Here is a 19,680-nt window from a genome sequence, read left to right as displayed (position 1 = left end):
TTGATGATATCTTTTAGATGTGATTGAGGTTTTTTAATTGTTTTTGCACATTTGTGAGACACTGAAGAACTCTGTAATGTCAAATCTGTTTGAAGTTGACGGCCCCTTCTCCTCACACTGTGGGGGGGTGAATTTTTTTATAACTCATCGGATTTTATTCTATTAAGGAAAACACTATGCCCATAATAGGGTTGAGGCAGATTTGATTGACAGCTCTTCGCGCGACATCTGTCTGTCAGGTCAGGAGGTCAGCAGGTCAGGAGGTCAGCAGGTCAGGTCTGTATTCATGCTGTTCAAATAAAAATAGATCTCCTCCAAACAACTTGCAATCAAACTATTTTCTTCCCATTTTAAAACCCTTTGTCCAGTTTAGATGGGAGAAGTTGATATTATGTGATATTGATCAGGGAAGACTACATTTCTAAATCATTTTTAACTGTTTTTATTCACAAGTTATTGATTTTATTTACTCTCCATGTATCTTGATTTAAAAATGGGGCTGTGTTTAAGGTCATATTTTTGCAATGACTCTGTTCCATCCCACTTTCAGAAATGAACTACATTAGTATTTGGTAAAAAAAAATGTTGAAAGAATAAGAAGTTGTGTAAAAGTAGACTTCCTTCCCTAAGCTATTGAGTTTAGCATTAATGCACATTTTAGTCTTGTCCTTTTAAAATCTGAAATGTATACTCATAAGTAGACATAAAGGAGTGCATTTATATAGAAATATTTATTTAATCTGAAAAACAACATTAAAAAAAGTCTGTTTTTACAGCAGAGATGAACATGTTTACAGCTTGGTACAAAACAAACAAATAGGTGTGATTAGCTCATGTCTCGATGGACACACTGTACGGGGGGGTGAATGTTTTGATGACTCATCAGTTTTGATTTAATGAAGGATAAGAGTTATTCACAATAAGGCGTGTAGCTGACCAGCTTGACAGGCGGGCGCGGTGTAACGGTTTGTCAGGAGGTTTAAAACCCGCCTCAGCTCTCAGCCTGTGGGTGACATCACTCAGGCCATCCGGGGGAGACCTCCCTCACAGCGAGCTGTTGAAGAGAAGCAACTGAAGTCCACCCCAGAAGAACCAACAAATACAGATGTTGTTGAGGCTCAGGTTTCTTCCTCTGTCTCTGCAGCTCTCTGGGCACCTCGATGGACCAGTCACCAATAATCCACACTGTGTCTATAGGAGAAATACAAAGGTGTTCAATTAATGCCTCAGACAAGACAAAATGTACAGTTAACTACATGTGACAGCTCAGGCTGTTTTTTTGTTATGAGCCACATCTGCAGGAATAATATTGAACAAGGTAGCTGCAACTCATCATAATAGATGCCAGTCTTAAACACTATTTCTTCTAATTCTTAGTTTTTGGTGTGAAGCTGACACTGTCCACAGACTCCATGACTTCACAGGGTTCAATAACAAACAAATGTCTTATAATAAATACTAAATAATTATTTTTCAATTGTCATGTTCACCTCATCGCTGTTGACATCAGTAAATATAAAACACAGACATTCCTCTTTTTGTCAGAACAGTAACATGAACTGTATTTAAAAAAGTGTAGTTTTAAGACTTTAATTAAATATTTGGGTTGAATATAATTAGTTTTAACTGTTGTAGAAAAGTTAAATGTTAACTTACTGTTTGTAGAGTTTTCTCAGGATGAGCAGGAATAGTTGATGATAGCAGCCTAGCTGTTAGTTATGTTGTCAAATGGACTGCTGACGTCGAGCTGAATGGGCGGAGTTAAGTCCCGCCGGTCCCGCCTTATTGCTGTCGTTAGGTTGATCCGAAGTTAGGTTGAGACTGCAAATCCAAGATGGATGCGGCCGTCGATTGGACTCATTTTCTGCCTATGTAACAGACGGGTCAGGGTTCGTCCAGTAATATTTACAGTCTATGGTTGAACTGCAGAGAGGAGGTTCCAGCTCTAACCAGGGTGCACAAAATCACAGGAACAGTTCAGCAGATCCACGACCAAACACAGAGGCACGGTGGCGCCCTCTGCAGGCAATATGGCAAAGATGCAATGTAACAATTTCAAAGACAGTGTCATCTTGAGATCATCTGTTGTTATGTATAAGATGAGCTCAACCAGAAGGTTGGGGGTTCGATCCCCAGCTCCTGCAGCCTCATGTGTCCTTGGGCAAGACACCTAACCTATGTATGTATTTTTTTGTTGACTGTGTTTTTCAAGTTTAAGTGTTAGATGCCTCAATTTGTAGTAATGAGGTGACAACTTGAGCTGTACTGATTTCACACTTAAACATGCATCATTCTCTACAATCACCTCTCAACACCCCCTTCCTATTCATAGCTTTCAGTGACGTCACCAGCGCGGAGGGCTGGAGGGCAAAAAAAACGTTCCTAACCTATAAACGGCAGTAGCTCAGTCTGTAGGGACTTGGGTTGGGAACTGGAGGGTCGCTGGTTTAAGGGTTTAAGACCAAATATAGAAGTTGGTCTGGTAGCTGGTGCCAGATCACCTCCTGAGCTGTGCTGAGGTGTCCTTGAGCAAGGCACCAAAGCCCTCCCCACCACCAGCTCAGGAGTTCCTGCTGTGGGCAGTGTTAATGTTTTTTCTCCCCTCGGAGCCAGAGTGGCTGCATTCCCAATATGGTAAAAGGGGCGGGACATTTCCAAGAACCATGCTGAGCGACTGACCAATTACGGCAGAGCCGACAGGCCGACCAATCAGATCAGACTTGGCACACGTGGGGACTCTGAACGTGGGCACTTCAGAGCCTTAGAGAGAGAGTCAGAAGCGAGCCGGTGCATGGAGCGGCAGTTCATGAAAACAGACACTTTTTAAGAACTTTAGCTATTGTGAACATACTTTAGTAGATACATAGATTAAATATACGAACCCCAAAAAGGTCAGAATATGACGTCTTTAAGCTGTGAGATTTCCGGTCTCTCCCTCTGCTTTTTCCTCACCAGCTCTGACCTGCAACAGTATTGTTGCTATTGAACTGTCAAAGTCTTACTTGCAGGTATTTAAGCTCTCTTTAAGCTGTGTTACGGCCTCCTTCAGCAAAATAGTGACACTTTGTGGAAGCTTGCTGTGGGCAGAATCAATGAGCTTCTAGGTGGGCGTGTCCTTAAACTTGGCTCCATTCTTTACTCACAGACTGTAAATATGAATGGATGAAGCCTGAGTGACGTCAGGCATCTGTTCCTGCAGGGGGCGCTGGAGGCTCATCGTCAGCAGCCGCCATGCTGGATGCCGTCCCAGCCTAACTTTCAGTCAACCTAACAACAGGCTGAGAGCTGGAGCTGAGGCGGGTTTTAAGCCTCTTGATGAACGGTTACATCGCTCCCACGCGCCAATCATGTCAGCTATGCGCCTTACGTCTCCAGAGGATTTCACACTTCCACATTGGCCTCATTTTTCCACTTGGTTTTTACTGATATTCTGATAGTGAACTCTTTGAAGGAGATTGCTGATATAGTGTATTTAGATAATGTTTGCTGCAGAGTGAGAGCTTATGAGAGAGCTCCTCTCAGGTGTTTCTGCTGTCAGGAGTACGGCCATGTTGCTGCAGCGTGCAGAGGAGTTTGAAGATGAGGAGGAAATGTTTGTTGATCTCTCAAACACGACGGACATTCAGAGTTGTATTCAGGAGATCAAGGAGTTTAACCCTCCATGTTTTGTTCACTTTTTGCTCTCAGACATCATTATTAAATCTGACTGTTTACTCAGAAACACCATCTAAAGAGGAGCGTTGCACTTTTCAGACGTTTATCTGAACTCACAATCTTCACACATTTAACTTCCTCCGTCCTCTCCATCTTCTTTTAGAAACACATTTCTTGAATAATGATCAGTTTTGAAACTTTATTAACAAGATGAACATTAATGATTAGCCTTATTTGAACCTTTACTGTTTTTTCATGTAAAATAAATATTTCTTATTAAGATAATGAAGGATTTGTTTGTAATCTTTTGATTTTAATGGTTAAAATTAACAAACTTTAAATCTGATGGTGAATCAGAAAACAAATCAAATATTAAAGGCGAGAGTGACCGGCCTGTACTCGGCCTGTACTGAACTCTGACCTCTGACCTCTGACCTCTGACCTCTGACCTCTTTACTGATCGATGCAGCTCATCTTAATGATCATCAGTTTATGATCACTTAAACATGTTACATCATGTTTTAATAACTATGACACATTCATAGAAGTGAACACTTAAAGCAGGCTTGCAGTCAAAATGAGGAAGTGATGACATACTAAGAAAGGGAAGTAGATGCAGCGTCTCTTTAAAGAAGCACTACTGAAGAAACTCAGACAGTTAGGAGCGTGACAACGGGAGGACAGAGACGGAGAATCACCATGAACGAGCTCAAATGGATTCAAACTCCTTTACTTCTCACAGCGCTGCTTCAGTTTGCTGGTAAGAACATTTATATCACATATTTAACCTTTTTTTAAACATGATGGATTTAATGAACTCTGAGAAACCACAGATGAACAATTATTCTCAAACTGATTGTGAATATAATCAACATTTTATTGATTTACTTTATTCTTTGTCATTTTCTCAACAGCAGCAGCAGCTGGAGATAAAGAAGTCACATTCAGAGTTGGAGAGAACGCCACGTTGTCTTGTGAAACTGTGATACAAGATCAACAGGAGTGCAAATATACGACATGGATCTTTTTTGATTCAGGAAACAACGCAGCAATAGAGCTGGTTACACTTGGTCAGGTTAGAAACTCTGGAGCTAAATCAGACAGACTGAGAGTTACAGAGGACTGTTCTCTGGTTATAAAGAAGATCAGAGAGGAGGATGCTGGAAGTTATGTCTGTCAACAGTACATATCAGGAGGAAGAACAGGTGATGACTCTCTAGTTCTTCTATCTGTTACCAAGAGTAAGTATTTCAATAATCTTTTCAAATAAAACTTTTCTAATTCAAACAATAAACTGAAACATCACAATAATTATAAAGACTCTGATGAAGTTAATTTGTCTCTTGTTGTGTTTCTCTTATAAAATCTCCATCCTTACTTTGGACTGGAAATACTTCAAATATTAAAACTTTTTTTTGGATTTGAAGTTTGAAATTTATATTAAAACACAAGTTTAGTGCTGAACAGTTTGTTGAGTTGTGTTTCTCTCAACTTCAGGTGAGGATGCCAAACCAGAACCAATAAGACCACCAATAACAACAACAACAACAACAACAACAACAACAACAATTCCTGCGCCTGCAGGAGGTAGAGTCTCCTGTTGTCTTCTCCTCTCTGTGTTTGATTCTGATTAAGGACAGAAGTCTGAGGTCATCATGCTTCACATATTTTCATTTTTCTGGCAGACTGGCGTTGGTGGTTGATCTTCGTGCCCGTGGTGGTTTTTATAGTTCTGTTAGTGGTCGTTGTGAAAGTCATCAGACGGAAAAGTGAGAGCACAGATGAACATTTTCATGCAGAAAAAAAAAGCTTTAATTACAGAAGTTGAATGTTTGTTAGCTTCAGTTTACCAACACATTTTAATATCTAGAAGTTTGGATGATCCATATTTCTTATTTGGAAGCTAAAGTCCAGCTGTTTCTGTGTCTCTGCAGGAAACAGAACGCAGATGAGTGACGATGTTGTAAGTCCCAAAACGTTTGATTATGTTGGAATAACAGAGTATGTCTACTGCAGTGATGTCAGATAAATGGATTAAACTACAGCCTCTGAAATGAAAAGTCCATAATGATAAACTATCAATAAGCTTCATGGAGACACTTTTTGTCTGTCATACTTCAAAACATCTCTAGTTAAACTGAACTGAACCAACAGTCAGTGGTGTGTCCAGGGGGGCGGCCAGGGGTGGCAGGGCCCTCGCTACTCTTGGTAGCCTGGCTCTCTGCCTGGAGGAGGAGGGGCTTATGTTCAAAACTGGGCAACAGGTTCTGCCTGTAGCTTTTGTGAAGTTTTGATGTTGCAAATCTTTCTGTGACTTTCCACAAACATCTTTTCTTTTCTTTTTACTTTTTAAACAGTTAAGTTTGAAAATGAATTACTGAAACCTTGATTGCCCCTCTGGGAATTTGACAAAGGTTAATATGTTATTTGACTTAGTTTATTTCACAGGGAACATGCTTCTTATGTAAGATAAAAAGTAGATGACATGCATACATGTTTCTAGGCTAATTTGCAACCCCTGTTGTCAGGCATACCACCCTGCATGAGTCCACCCAAGTCAGAAAAGTCTGGACATGCCCCTGCTGACAGACTTAAGATGTTTTGAAGCATGCATAAATCTACTGCATTACATTGCAGGTGTTATTATTATTTAGCTCCCTAACAATGTTGCACTGAATGCATAATGTGATGTGTTTTCTGTCCAGGAGCTGACCTCAGACCCTGCAGGGTCTCGGTCTGCTGCAGGGACCGGTCAGGACATGGTGAGATCACAACTTTACCCTCTTTGTTGCTGTGTTTGCTCGCTACATGTGACCATAGCAGAGTCTTTTTTGAATTCTTCATTGATCTGAGCTGAGGTTTTTTAAGATTGAAGTGCAAAAACACAACAGGATTCATAACATTTTTTTACATAAGAGTAGAGAGAAGTTCTTCAGACGGAGACTGTGATGAAAATTAAGATGAAAACAGAGGCTTGATAAATTAAGACATCATAAGGGTCATTCTTTGGATACCATCAAACGAGCTTTATACAATTCATCCTGCATATTCAGAAGTTTAAAAAAACATTTCTGTGAAGACACAGAGAAAGAGTCATTCCTTCCATTACACTAATCTTATTTATTATATCTGTCCACTTGTGGGAGGTTCAGGAAGTCATCAGCAGCACGCAAGTGTTTTTTTTAAAGAGCAGAAACCCCCCCCACCTTAAAATCATAATTTCCTTAGATTAGTGTGATAAATTGCTCTTCAGTCTTCAGAGGGTGACAACGATAAAAAGGGAAGTTTGATAGTGATGCAACTTCAGAGCACCAGGAACGTATCACACTGTGGGCTCACAGATTGTTTTTTTTCCTATCTTGCTGACAGAACATTCTCAGTACATAGTTATGTGGGGTACCACAGGGCTCTGTCCTGGGGCCCTTGCTCTTCTCCCTTTATCTGCTACCCCTAGATAAGATCATAACCAGTTTTTTTTTATTTGCTCCAATCAAAAGCACAGGTCACGATAAACATTACTGAGCAGCTGTTTTGTTGTCTTCTCTGTGTAGGCTGATCCTGAAGGCGGGGTTTCCTACGCCTCCATCAGATACAACAAGAAGGGGAAAAGAGAAGCTCGGGTAAGCTGTCTGATTGGTTAAAGTCAGGATGGATGTGAACTTTAAAAACGTCTTTATTAAAGTCATGAAGCTCAGGTCAACAAGTATCGGCTGTGCTATCAGTGTGTCCACGTTTACACTTTATTCTTCACATTTCCACGTTATACTTGATACTTTATTTCAGACCCATCGGTCCTTATCATTATAAAAAAGCACAAAAAATATAAACACAGGACATCAACGAAGGGATATAATCACTACAGTTTACAGTTTGTCAGTAATTAAGAACACAAAGAGACATCTGGACCAGTGTTTCCAGAGACACGAGGAACACCTTGAGTCACTTAGTGTGGGCGGAGCCAGAGACATCACGATCATGTTTTCTGAATTAATGAATCCACACATACATTTATACATAACATTTCTCAGCACAGCATGACATGTGGAGATGTTACTAGAAACAAACATTTTTTCAATGTTATATTTTGACTTCATTCTCGATGTATCAACTTGCACTTTGCATTTAATGACGTCATTTTGTGATATTTAATGCTCTGTGATCTATCTCCAGGTTTGTGCTAAAGACGATGCTAACGATGGTTCAGTGACCTATGCCTCCGTCAAAGCTTCTTCTTCTTCTACTGCTGCAGGAGCCTCTGCTGATCCCAGCATCCTCTACGCCACCATCAACAAAGAGAAGCAATAAGAATCCAAAGTAAAGTTACAACTCAGGTTTTTTCAGCATTCTACACTGAAAACTACGGAGCCCTACAAGGCTCAGGTAGGACAAAATTAAAGCAATTTGTAAATCTTTTTTTCACGGTTTACAAATCTGTGTGCACAGTTTATTAACAGTGCCCATGGATTTGTAAACCGTGTGCATGGATTTGCAATCTGCAGGCACACTTTCAGTTTAAAAAACCGTGCGCACTGTTTTGAAATCTGTGTGCACAGATTGTAAATCAGTGTGCATGGATTTGTTGAAATGATCGACAGCTTTTTATTTTTTGTCTCACCTGAGCCTTGCAGGGCTCAGTAGAAAACAGATACTGATAGATGTGTTTGTATAAGACTTTGTGTTGATGACTTTCAAGAGTTATTGCTTTAAGATGCTTTTCCTTCAAAAGAGGGCGTTGTAGGTTTACTAGTAGCACAAAGACCTAGCATAATACCTCTGCATGAAATGTAAATCTACGGAGATCCCAAAAGTAAAAAAAAGATATTGGGCACACCAGTTAATATCTTGTGTGAACATGATACTAACAAACCTTTGACTACATGCTAGTGTGTGTGAGCACAGACTGTTTCTTGTCTTAATCCTTGCACACAGGATATTCACTTGTGAGCACAACATAACATCTTGTGCACAAGTTAGATGATAACTCAAGTGCACAAGATATTTTTTTCCACTTTTTAGGACTTCAGGAGCTCCATATAAACCAGCTTTTAAAATAAGTTTATATACGCAGCAGGCACTTTGATGTGCATGTGTTAAGTTGTAGTTTCTCATCACTGCTCAGATCATTCTGTATGTACTGAGAGGTACATGACTGAGAAGAGGAAGTGAGATAACGATCATCTTGACTAAGTCACATCCGAGAGTCTGTAGAAACCCATAAAAGGCTAAATCGACAGAGTGTGAACTTCATGACAGATAAAGGAGGAACCAGAAAGTGGGGTAATATACACTTTACTAATAAGAGGAAGGTGAGGAATAGTTCTCTTGATGCAGCTCCACATTAGACGCTTAAAAGAAGAGAGAGGAGAGAGACATGAGGGTTCAGTTGTTGAAATGTTTTCTTCTGAACATCATAAAATAGCTCTTCAACTCGATTTAGGTGAGAATATTATTACAAGAACTTCATTTCATGAATGCGTTCTTATACCTTAAACACAGTTAGTCTGAGTTTTGTAATAATACTTCTTGTGTGCAGCTCAATGTGTTCAATTTAAGAAGTGAACTATACATGTTTGTTAACGTTTAAATCCTGGAAAATATGGAGGCAGCTATACGTTTCTGTTGTTGATCTGATGGTCTGTTTCTTTGAAAAATATCTTATTTACATTCACGTCGATGATGAGCGACATTTACCTGCCCAGCGAGACTAAAGGAACAATGTGCGACATGTTACACCTAAATATATCTTAAACCAAGTCTATCCTGTGTAAATGTGTCTCTGAGTCATGACTTTCTACAATGAGGGAGAAGCTCGAGTCCCGCTCGCTGTGTTGTTGTCAGAGCCGTGTTTACATGGACGGGACGGCCGGCTCCTCCCCTTGTGTATAAAAGCTGTTTTAGTCAAGAACTAGAGAGAAGAAGAAGAAGAACATACTCACTGATTATTTTGATATCACATAAGCATTTTTAGATTGTTATCTATATCAATTTATATACAATGTGAAGCTACAAGCTAACTTAACTTTGCTAACAGTAGCATGCTAACACAACAATGCAGGCCACAGGCAATTGCAGCTCGAGCAAAGGAAGATTTAGTCCACCGCTTACGCTTAACTCCTTAATGGGAACTTGAGTGGAGAGGGGTTGGAGGTGTGTCTCTGGAGGAGAGTGGAGGCTTCAGGATGGAGGAGGCGTGGCCAAACAGCAGTTTGTTTTGGTTTCATGCTGGTGCTTAAGGGCGACATCTACTGGATCATAAAGTCACACATTCTTCCTTTATCATTGAACAGAAAGTATTGATGATATCTTTTAGATGTGATTGAGGTTTTTTAATTGTTTTTGCACATTTGTGAGACACTGAAGAACTCTGTAATGTCAAATCTGTTTGAAGTTGACGGCCCCTTCTCCTCACACTGTGGGGGGGTGAATTTTTTTATAACTCATCGGATTTTATTCTATTAAGGAAAACACTATGCCCATAATAGGGTTGAGGCAGATTTGATTGACAGCTCTTCGCGCGACATCTGTCTGTCAGGTCAGGAGGTCAGCAGGTCAGGAGGTCAGCAGGTCAGGTCTGTATTCATGCTGTTCAAATAAAAATAGATCTCCTCCAAACAACTTGCAATCAAACTATTTTCTTCCCATTTTAAAACCCTTTGTCCAGTTTAGATGGGAGAAGTTGATATTATGTGATATTGATCAGGGAAGACTACATTTCTAAATCATTTTTAACTGTTTTTATTCACAAGTTATTGATCTTATTTACTCTCCATGTATCTTGATTTAAAAATGGGGCTGTGTTTAAGGTCATATTTTTGCAATGACTCTGTTCCATCCCACTTTCAGAAATGAACTACATTAGTATTTGGTAAAAAAAAATGTTGAAAGAATAAGAAGTTGTGTAAAAGTAGACTTCCTTCCCTAAGCTATTGAGTTTAGCATTAATGCACATTTTAGTCTTGTCCTTTTAAAATCTGAAATGTATACTCATAAGTAGACATAAAGGAGTGCATTTATATAGAAATATTTATTTAATCTGAAAAACAACATTAAAAAAAGTCTGTTTTTACAGCAGAGATGAACATGTTTACAGTTTGGTACAAAACAAACAAATAGGTGTGATTAGCTCATGTCTCGATGGACACACTGTACGGGGGGGTGAATGTTTTGATGACTCATCAGTTTTGATTTGATGAAGAATAAGAGTTATTCACAATAAGGCATGTATTGCTGTCGTTAGGTTGATCCGAAGTTAGGTTGAGACTGCAAATCCAATATGGATGCGGCCGTCGATTGGACTCATTTTCTGCCTATGTCACAGACGGGTCAGGGTTCGTCCAGTAATATTTACAGTCTATGGTTGAACTACAGAGAGGAGGCTCCAGCTCTAACCAGGGTGCACAAAATCACAGGAAGAGTTCAGCAGATCCACGACCAAACACAGAGGCACGGTGGCGCCCTCTGCAGGCAATATGGCAAAGATGCAATGTAACAATTTCAAAGACAGTGTCATCTTGAGATCATCTGTTGTTATGTATAAGATGAGCTCAACCAGAAGGTTGGGGGTTCGATCCCCAGCTCCTGCAGCCTCATGTGTCCTTGGGCAAGACACCTAACCTATGTATGTATTTTTTTGTTGACTGTGTTTTTCAAGTTTAAGTGTTAGATGCCTCAATTTGTAGTAATGAGGTGACAACTTGAGCTGTACTGATTTCACACTTAAACATGCATCATTCTCTACAATCACCTCTCAACACCCCCTTTCTATTCATAGCTTTCAGTGACGTCACCAGCGCGGAGGGCTGGAGGGCAAAAAAAACGTTCCTAACCTATAAACGGCAGTAGCTCAGTCTGTAGGGACTTGGGTTGGGAACTGGAGGGTCGCTGGTTTAAGGGTTTAAGACCAAATATAGAAGTTGGTCTGGTAGCTGGTGCCAGATCACCTCCTGAGCTGTGCTGAGGTGTCCTTGAGCAAGGCACCAAAGCCCTCCCCACCACCAGCTCAGGAGTTCCTGCTGTGGGCAGTGTTAATGTTTTTTCTCCCCTCGGAGCCAGAGTGGCTGCATTCCCAATATGGTAAAAGGGGCGGGACATTTCCAAGAACCGTGCTGAGCGACTGACCAATTACGGCAGAGCCGACAGGCCGACCAATCAGATCAGACTTGGCACACGTGGGGACTCTGAACGTGGGCACTTCAGAGCCTTAGAGAGAGAGTCAGAAGCGAGCCGGTGCATGGAGCGGCAGTTCATGAAAACAGACACTTTTTAAGAACTTTAGCTATTGTGAACATACTTTAGTAGATACATAGATTAAATATATGAACCCCAAAAAGGTCAGAATATGACGTCTTTAAGCTGTGAGATTTCTGGTCTCTCCCTCTGCTTTTTCCTCACCAGCTCTGACCTGCAACAGTATTGTTGCTATTGAACTGTCAAAGTCTTACTTGCAGGTATTTAAGCTCTCTTTAAGCTGTGTTACGGCCTCCTTCAGCAAAATAGTGACACTTTGTGGAAGCTTGCTGTGGGCAGAATCAATGAGCTTCTAGGTGGGCGTGTCCTTAAACTTGGCTCCATTCTTTACTCACAGACTGTAAATATGAATGGATGAAGCCTGAGTGACGTCAGGCATCTGTTCCTGCAGGGGGCGCTGGAGGCTCATCGTCAGCAGCCGCCATGCTGGATGCCGTCCCAGCCTAACTTTCAGTCAACCTAACAACAGGCTGAGAGCTGGAGCTGAGGCGGGTTTTAAGCCTCTTGATGAACGGTTACATCGCTCCCACGCGTCAATCATGTCAGCTATGCGCCTTACGTCTCCAGAGGATTTCACACTTCCACATTGGCCTCATTTTTCCACTTGGTTTTTACTGATATTCTGATAGTGAACTCTTTGAAGGAGATTTTGCTGATATAGTGTATTTAGATAATGTTTGCTACAGAGTGAGAGCTTATGAGAGAGCTCCTCTCAGGTGTTTCTGCTGTCAGGAGTACGGCCATGTTGCTGCAGCGTGCAGAGGAGTTTGAAGATGAGGAGGAAATGTTTGTTTTGACTCGACTGCTGATGATGATACCCACATTCTCACCAAACAACTTCCCCTTCACTTCTCAAGAAAAGACTCAAAATGATGCGTCAACACATCTCAGAGCACTAAAATAACATCTGATCTCTGATCTCTCAAACACGACGGACATTCAGAGTTGTATTCAGGAGGTCAAGAGGACACTCTGTCAGACATTCTCATCATAATAAATTAAAAAGTACAAACAGTCTGAGTTGTCATGTAAAATAAATATTTCTTATTAAGATAATGAAGGATTTGTTTGTAATCTTTTGATTTTAATGGTTAAAATTAACAAACTTTAAATCTGACGGTGAATCAGAAAACAAATCAAATATTAAAGGCGAGAGTGACCGGCCTGTACTCGGCCTGTACTGACCTCTGACCTCTGACCTCTGACCTCTGATCTCTGACCTCTTTACTGATCGATGCAGCTCATCTTAATGATCATCAGTTTATGATCACTTAAACATGTTACATCATGTTTTAATAACTATGACACATTCATAGAAATGAACACTTAAAGCAGGCTTGAAGTCAAAATGAGGAAGTGACGACATACTAAGAAAGGGAAGTAGATGCAGCGTCTCTTTAAAGAAGCACTACTGAAGAAACTCAGACAGTTAGGAGCGTGACAACGGGAGGACAGAGACGGAGAATCACCATGAACGAGCTCAAATGGATTCAAACTTCTTTACTTCTCACAGCGCTGCTTCAGTTTGCTGGTAAGAACATTTATATCACATATTTAACCTTTTTTTAAACATGATGGATTTAATGAACTCTGAGAAACCACAGATGAAGAATTATTCTCAAACTGATTGTGAATATAATCAACATTTTATTGATTTACTTTATTCTTTGTCATTTTATCAACAGCTGCATTTCTAGTTAAAAGAGTCACATTCAGAGTTGGAGAGGACGCCACGTTGTCTTGTCAAACTGTGATACAAGGTCAACAGAAGTGTGAATATACGACATGGTTCTTAGATTTAGGAAACAACGCAGCAGTAGAGCTGGTTGTAGAAGGTCAGGTTAAAAACTCTGGAGTTAAATCAGACAGACTGAGAGTTACAGAGGACTGTTCTCTGGTTATAAAGAAGATCAGAGAGGAGGATGCTGGACGTTATCTCTGTCTACAGATCAAATCAGGAAGAAGAACAGACGATGTGACTCAAGTTGATCTCTCTGTTACCAAGAGTAAGTATTTCAATCATAATCTTTTCAAACAAAACTTTTCTAATTCAAACAATAAATTGAAACATTACAATAATTATAAAGACTCTGATGAAGTTAATTTGTCTCTTGTTGTGTTTCTCTTATAAAATCTCCATCCTTACTTTGGACTCTACATTTCTTATATCAAAACATTTCAAAGTGTCTTTGGAGTAAACCACCATGTCCGTTATTAGAGACACTTGACCTGCTTTGTTTTGTTTTACTTTCAGATGTTTTTAAGTAGAAACATTGTTTCTTTATTTAACAATAACTCAATAAATCAATTACCATTTATTCAACTTATCTGTATTTAAATCTTATTTTTACCTTCAGTTTTTACCTCAACTTTTATTCTCTTCTTAGAGTTTTATTATCATCTTGTGAAATGTTTGAAATGTTTTTTGTGTCTGTGTGAAGCACTTTGAATTGTCTGGAGTCTGAAAGATGTTTTATAAATAAACTTGTTTTGCCTAAAATATGAAAAAAAATATTTTGGATTCTAAATTTGAATTTTATATGAAAACACAAATTTTATACTGAACAGTTTGATGAGTTGTGTTTATCTCTTCTTCAGGCGACGACGCAAGAGAAACAACAAGACCACCAACAACAACAAGACCACCAACAACAACAACAACAACAACAACAACAGGTCAACACGGCGGTGAGTCAGCGTTTTTATACGTCTGATTTTATTAAATTGTCACAAAGACAACACATGCAGGCAGTCTACCAATATCCCTGTTTTTTGTTTTCTTCTCTTTTTTTGTTGTTTAATAAATGGTAACAAATCAACATGTCCAAATGTTCTGAACCATCACACTGAGCCTCTGACAGAAGCAAACAAAGCTTTAACTTTAAATGACTCAACAGTCAACCCACAACCATGCAGACTTTCCACTTCACTGAGATGTTTTAAAGTGGTTTTTTTTAAAGCTTTAACTCTATAGTTTTGATAATAACTTACTAAGTAGTTGATGCAGTTACTGCTTCTTTCAGACCAATCAGAGCTCTCAGCTTGGCCTTGAGTTAGCTGTTTGATTTTATCTCTTGTTGTGTTTTTGCATTTGTGTCTTCAGTGGACGCAGAACCAGAAGAAGAAACTCTTTGACCACACCGGGCCATCATAGTGCCTATCAGCCTATTGGTGTTGAAATCTATATAAATGGGCGTGGCCCCCCCTCCTTTGTTAAAACACGATCACCTGAAGAAGACCTCAGGGAGGAATGTTGTGATTTTGATGGAATAAAGTCAAAATCTGTGAAGTCATTTAAATATGAAATATTAACTTTGCCCACCTCTGGTTCCTGTTCATCAGATTGTACAGGTTCTTCTGATCTGGACTTGGTCATGTTGGCTCTGCGTGTGGCTGAACTCCTCCTGATTACTGTGATCACTGTTCTTCTCTTCAGAGCTCGAGGTGAGAAACACTCACACCAACTTTTATTCACACCTATCACCACCAACCTTAAAGTCAGAGCTGAAATCTTTCTGTGTGCTTTATTTTTCAGGGAACCAGAGAGCACCTGATGACATCACTGTGAGCTGGAAATAAAGCCTCATATGAACTGTCTTCATAAAGAAAAGGAACATTTCTTACCTCCATTTTAACTCGTATGTTTTTGTATTTTCACAGGTGTATTATGATGGAGATGAAGGCTCAGTGAACTATGAAAATGTTGGAGAACCTTCTGCTTCTGTCAGGCTCCACTGATCAACAACTTCCACACAAACATCCACTCAGCAGATACATTAATCCACCGCTTTCAATCATTTCTATATTGTACTTTTGAGCATAAAAACATGGATCCACATTTTATTTGAGGTACTAAGTGAGGATTTGATAAATGTGCTGATGTGGAATATGAAGTTGATATTTGTTACGGCCTTCTTAACCAAAATTATTAAACCAAGGCTCAAAACTCTGAGACGGAAAACATACAAGGACGCCACAAAGAGTTAAAGTTCAACCCTAGCTTTATTTATTGTAAATACCCCACTCCCCCCAAAGTAATCAAAGATAGATAAGAAACAAAAGGGGCTGGAGACCCGGAAGAAAAAAAACAAAAGATGGGAAGATGCTGAGCCAACCACGTAATGTGCCGTCATTATGGTACCTCCCTCTAAAACTACCTAAGAAGAAAAGATTAAACTAAAGAAACCAAAAGACCCAAAATAGGACTAACAGTGATCTCCAGTCAAAACTCACTGATTATTTTGATATCACATAAGCATTTTTAGATTGTTATCTGTATCAATTTATATACAATTTGAAGCTACAAGCTAACTTAACTGTGCTAACAGTAGCATGCTAACACAACAATGCAGACCACAGGCAATTGCAGCTCTGGCCAAAGACGATTTTGTCCGCTGCTTACGCTTAACTCCTAACTCCTTCCTGTTAATGTATATGGAGTTGGGTTGGAGGTGTGTCTCTGGAGGACAGTGATGGCTTCAGGATGGAGGAGGCGTGGCCAAACAGCAGTTTGTTTTGGTTTCATGCTGGTGCTTTAGGGCGACATCTACTGGATCATAAAGTCACACATTCTTCCTTTATCATTGAACAGAAAGTATTGATGATATCTTTTAGATGTGATTGAGGTTTTTTAATTGTTTTTGCACATTTGTGAGACACTGAAGAACTCTGTAATGTCAAATCTGTTACACCAATCTCCTGATCTTCTGTATCAATATTAATGACATCAAACATGTGGATTTACTCTTTGTCACTCTGGCAAGCTTTAGGATAAATGTTTGGAGAGCTTACTGCTTAATAAACTGAAAGGAGAAGAAATGTGTGTCTTAACATGTGATCATTTCATTATTAAAAACACATCTGCAGGGTCATTAAAGGTGTTTTCAGACCTCAGGAACTTTTTCATAATTCTAGAAACTGTTGGAACCCTCCCTCTCTTTACTGAATCCACACCAGAAACTATGAACTACTCTAGTTCCTAGAACCGCGTTCTCCCTAGTCGATACTTCCTCTGACAAAAACACTGATTGATGTAGAATACGTTTCCATTTAAAACATCTTAAAAACAAATACATCACCATATTTCTCAAACACTAATATGAGTCTCTGGTCCGTCTACAAACCCCCCAATGATGAGAAAAGTCCATCCTCTCCATCTTTTGCCTGCTCCACTTTTCAGAAAATGTGTGCTCAAACAGGCCGTTTGGAGATTTTCCCTTCATGACATCACAAAGGGCAGTAGCCCCTCCCCCAGGTGGGTGACACTCCCACAGCTAGGTGTTTGTTCTGCCCTCTGAGTCTGCCTTCTCAATGTAAACAATAGGGCATGGAGCGAGAAAGCCTGAGTCACCAGAGCCCTTCCAGAGAGGGGGCGTGATCAGACACAGCTCATTTACATATTTAAAGGTACAGACACAGAAACAGCCTGTTCTGAGCAGGGCTGAAATAGAGGGGTTTATAGACATGATCAAATACAGGATCAGAGTGGATTTAGAACAAGAAACTTCACACACATGTTTTGGGGAGCTCTGAGACTGAGATTGCATACTAAAAAATTATGTTTAATAATGTTTAAATGTCTGTTAATCTGTAATGAGGATAAAAACAGGGAGTTCATCAGTCAAATTAAAAACCTTCAAGAAACAGACAGAAAGTCATGCAGTGTTGCCATTTTCTACTTTTCACCAGAGGGGGGCAGCAGAGATCCTCCACAGCACCATGAGCTCACTACTTGCAGTCATGCATTTCAACAATCTGCATGGCATATTTTCCAAGCAACAAGCTCTCAGATCTTTTTTTAAAATTAAAACCTTCATAGTTTAACATAAGAATTTGACTGATTTATTGTATTTTATTTACGTGTCATGCACACAAAGTTCCCAACACTTATGAATTTATTAGAGTCTGTTGGGGCCCTAAGCTAATTTTCATTAGGGGCCCCTCCAACCAGCGTTCATCAACATGATGTCTGCCAGTGTCCCGACTCTTACTCATCTTCCTCTTTCTTTTTGCACTCACACACAGAAACAGTAATTCTTCTTCATTTTGGGCATGGAGAGTAAGGGAGTGGTGTCATATGGGACCACCTTAGAGAGGTATCCTACTGTCATTGGGCCCCCTATTGGCCTGGGGCCCCATGCAGTTGCCTATAACTTGCCTGTTGACAAGCAGCACCTCTGCATATGGTGAAAAGTTTGAGAAGCCCTCTTCTAGTGCGTATAGCTTTGGTATCATTGAAGTATGAAGGCAACACTACAAGAGTACCAGCAGATGGCAGCATTGATGCAGGTATTAAAACACCTTGATAATTCTGCCTGTAGATTAATGACTGATGATGATGAGGAGTTCTATCTGATTATTACACCCTGCAATCTGGTTCAATTTGTTTTCTCTGCGGTCTAATGATGTAATTTGTTGCTACATTTTCTCACAATGGAAGACGAGCTTGATATGTTGTAAGTATTATTTTTTATATGTAAATACATGCTGCTGTTTTTATCCTGCACTACAACGGACCAAATGCAACAAAATTTTGTTCTTATCTGCACTGTAAAGTACAAGTTTGAATGACAATAAAGAAAGTCTAAGTCTAAGTCTAAGTCTAAGTAACTGTAGAAACAGCTAAACAAGATTGGGCAGTTTGCAGATCTCCTGACTCCCTCATGCACTCGTTTTGGTTTTGTACTGAAGTGAACAAAGTGAGGAACGAAATTCAAAAATGGAGGTCTGTTATATGTCAAAACAGAAATCAAATCTTCGGCCAAAGTTTTTTTTTCTTCCTCCAAACATGCTGAAAAAAACAAACGATATTCTTTGGGACGGCAGATTGTGTTCTTTGCCCTCATCTATAAAAAGTTGATTTTAAAACACTGGATCCATCCATCCAGCCCTTCAGACTTGGAAAGAATTAATGAGATATTATTTGACTGTAGAAAAGGCGTTATTTGAGGTAAAAACAAGGTTAAACAACTCAATGTCGTATGGAAGTTTATGAATGTAGAAATGAAATTACGGAACTATCTGTGACATGGCTGGCGGGGGAAGTGGGGAGTCGGGGGAGAATACAGGACAAGGACGAGGGTGGGGGGTGCTTTGTGATGAATGAGGTTTTTTTTAGCTGAATGAATGAGATATGAATGTACATGACTTTATTTTTTTTATTTTTTTGTCATTGTGTGTTGTGTCTTGGGATGTAAATGTATGAATGTCTCATGTGATCCTGATTTCACTCATGAATAGTGTAAACTAAGTGAAATTGTACGTTATTATTTTGGTTGGTAAAAGATTGGAAGTAAGACCCTGTGATGGAAAGTTTGAAATTAATTAAGATATTCCGAAAAAAATAAATAATGAGATAAGGCTGTTTGCAGAGATATTGAACGAGGTGGGAATGTTTACCTTTCAAATCATTTAAAATACAGACGAGACGAAATGATAACAGACAGAACCTCTGCAGACCTTCCCCTGAGCCCCCCGATGCATTTGTGTCTCTGCTGGGGGTGAGGGGGGGGGGAGGGGGGGAGCGCAGGGTCAGTACAGTGTTGATCAGGTGGAATAAAAGGGGGCTGTAACCCCCACAGTGATCAAAGACAGTGGTCCACAAGCCACGCCCCTCGACCCCTCTCTGCCTGTAACATGAGGGCAAACTCAGTGACCCTGTAAGCACAGCAGACAGGACGAGGATGAGGTCGGGGTGTGTGTGTGTTTGTGTTTGGGGGGGGGGGGGGGGGGGGGGTCTGGATGATCCTGTGCGGATGGCGAGGAGGATGCATGGAGGAA

The 19,680-nt window shown here is 40.0% G+C and overlaps 2 protein-coding genes and 1 long non-coding RNA gene across 3 annotated transcripts; 2 read left to right on the top strand and 1 right to left on the bottom strand.

Moving 5' to 3' along the window:
* Nucleotides 1–712: 712 nt before the first annotated feature.
* On the bottom strand, nt 713–1,776 carry LOC136182768 (uncharacterized). Its single transcript, XR_010668800.1, has 2 exons — nt 1,657–1,776; nt 713–1,191 (listed from the first exon to the last, which is right to left on the bottom strand). It is a non-coding gene; the product is annotated as an uncharacterized lncRNA (long non-coding RNA).
* Nucleotides 1,777–4,231: 2,455 nt separating this feature from the next.
* Nucleotides 4,232–9,408, top strand: LOC136182766 (uncharacterized). Its single transcript, XM_065964080.1, has 8 exons — nt 4,232–4,414; nt 4,569–4,895; nt 5,152–5,241; nt 5,340–5,423; nt 5,589–5,617; nt 6,360–6,416; nt 7,206–7,274; nt 7,825–9,408. Exons 1-8 carry the CDS (start codon nt 4,354–4,356, stop codon nt 7,957–7,959), a joined length of 852 nt encoding a protein of 283 aa, XP_065820152.1. The 5' UTR covers nt 4,232–4,353; the 3' UTR covers nt 7,960–9,408.
* A 105-nt stretch (nt 9,409–9,513) lies between these two features.
* On the top strand, nt 9,514–17,419 carry LOC136182767 (uncharacterized). The gene is made up of 6 exons (XM_065964081.1): nt 9,514–13,432; nt 13,587–13,907; nt 14,500–14,589; nt 15,244–15,345; nt 15,437–15,465; nt 15,562–17,419. The coding sequence occupies exons 1-6, from the start codon at nt 13,372–13,374 to the stop codon at nt 15,637–15,639; spliced, it is 681 nt and encodes a 226-aa protein (XP_065820153.1). The 5' UTR covers nt 9,514–13,371; the 3' UTR covers nt 15,640–17,419.
* Nucleotides 17,420–19,680: the final 2,261 nt, after the last annotated feature.

Source organism: Labrus bergylta, chromosome 15 (genome assembly GCF_963930695.1).
Source record: "Labrus bergylta chromosome 15, fLabBer1.1, whole genome shotgun sequence".
In the NCBI taxonomy this organism is placed as follows: domain Eukaryota; kingdom Metazoa; phylum Chordata; class Actinopteri; order Labriformes; family Labridae; genus Labrus; species Labrus bergylta.
The sequence above is the reverse complement of the archived record's forward strand: the minus strand, read 5'-3'. Positions and strand labels throughout refer to the sequence as shown.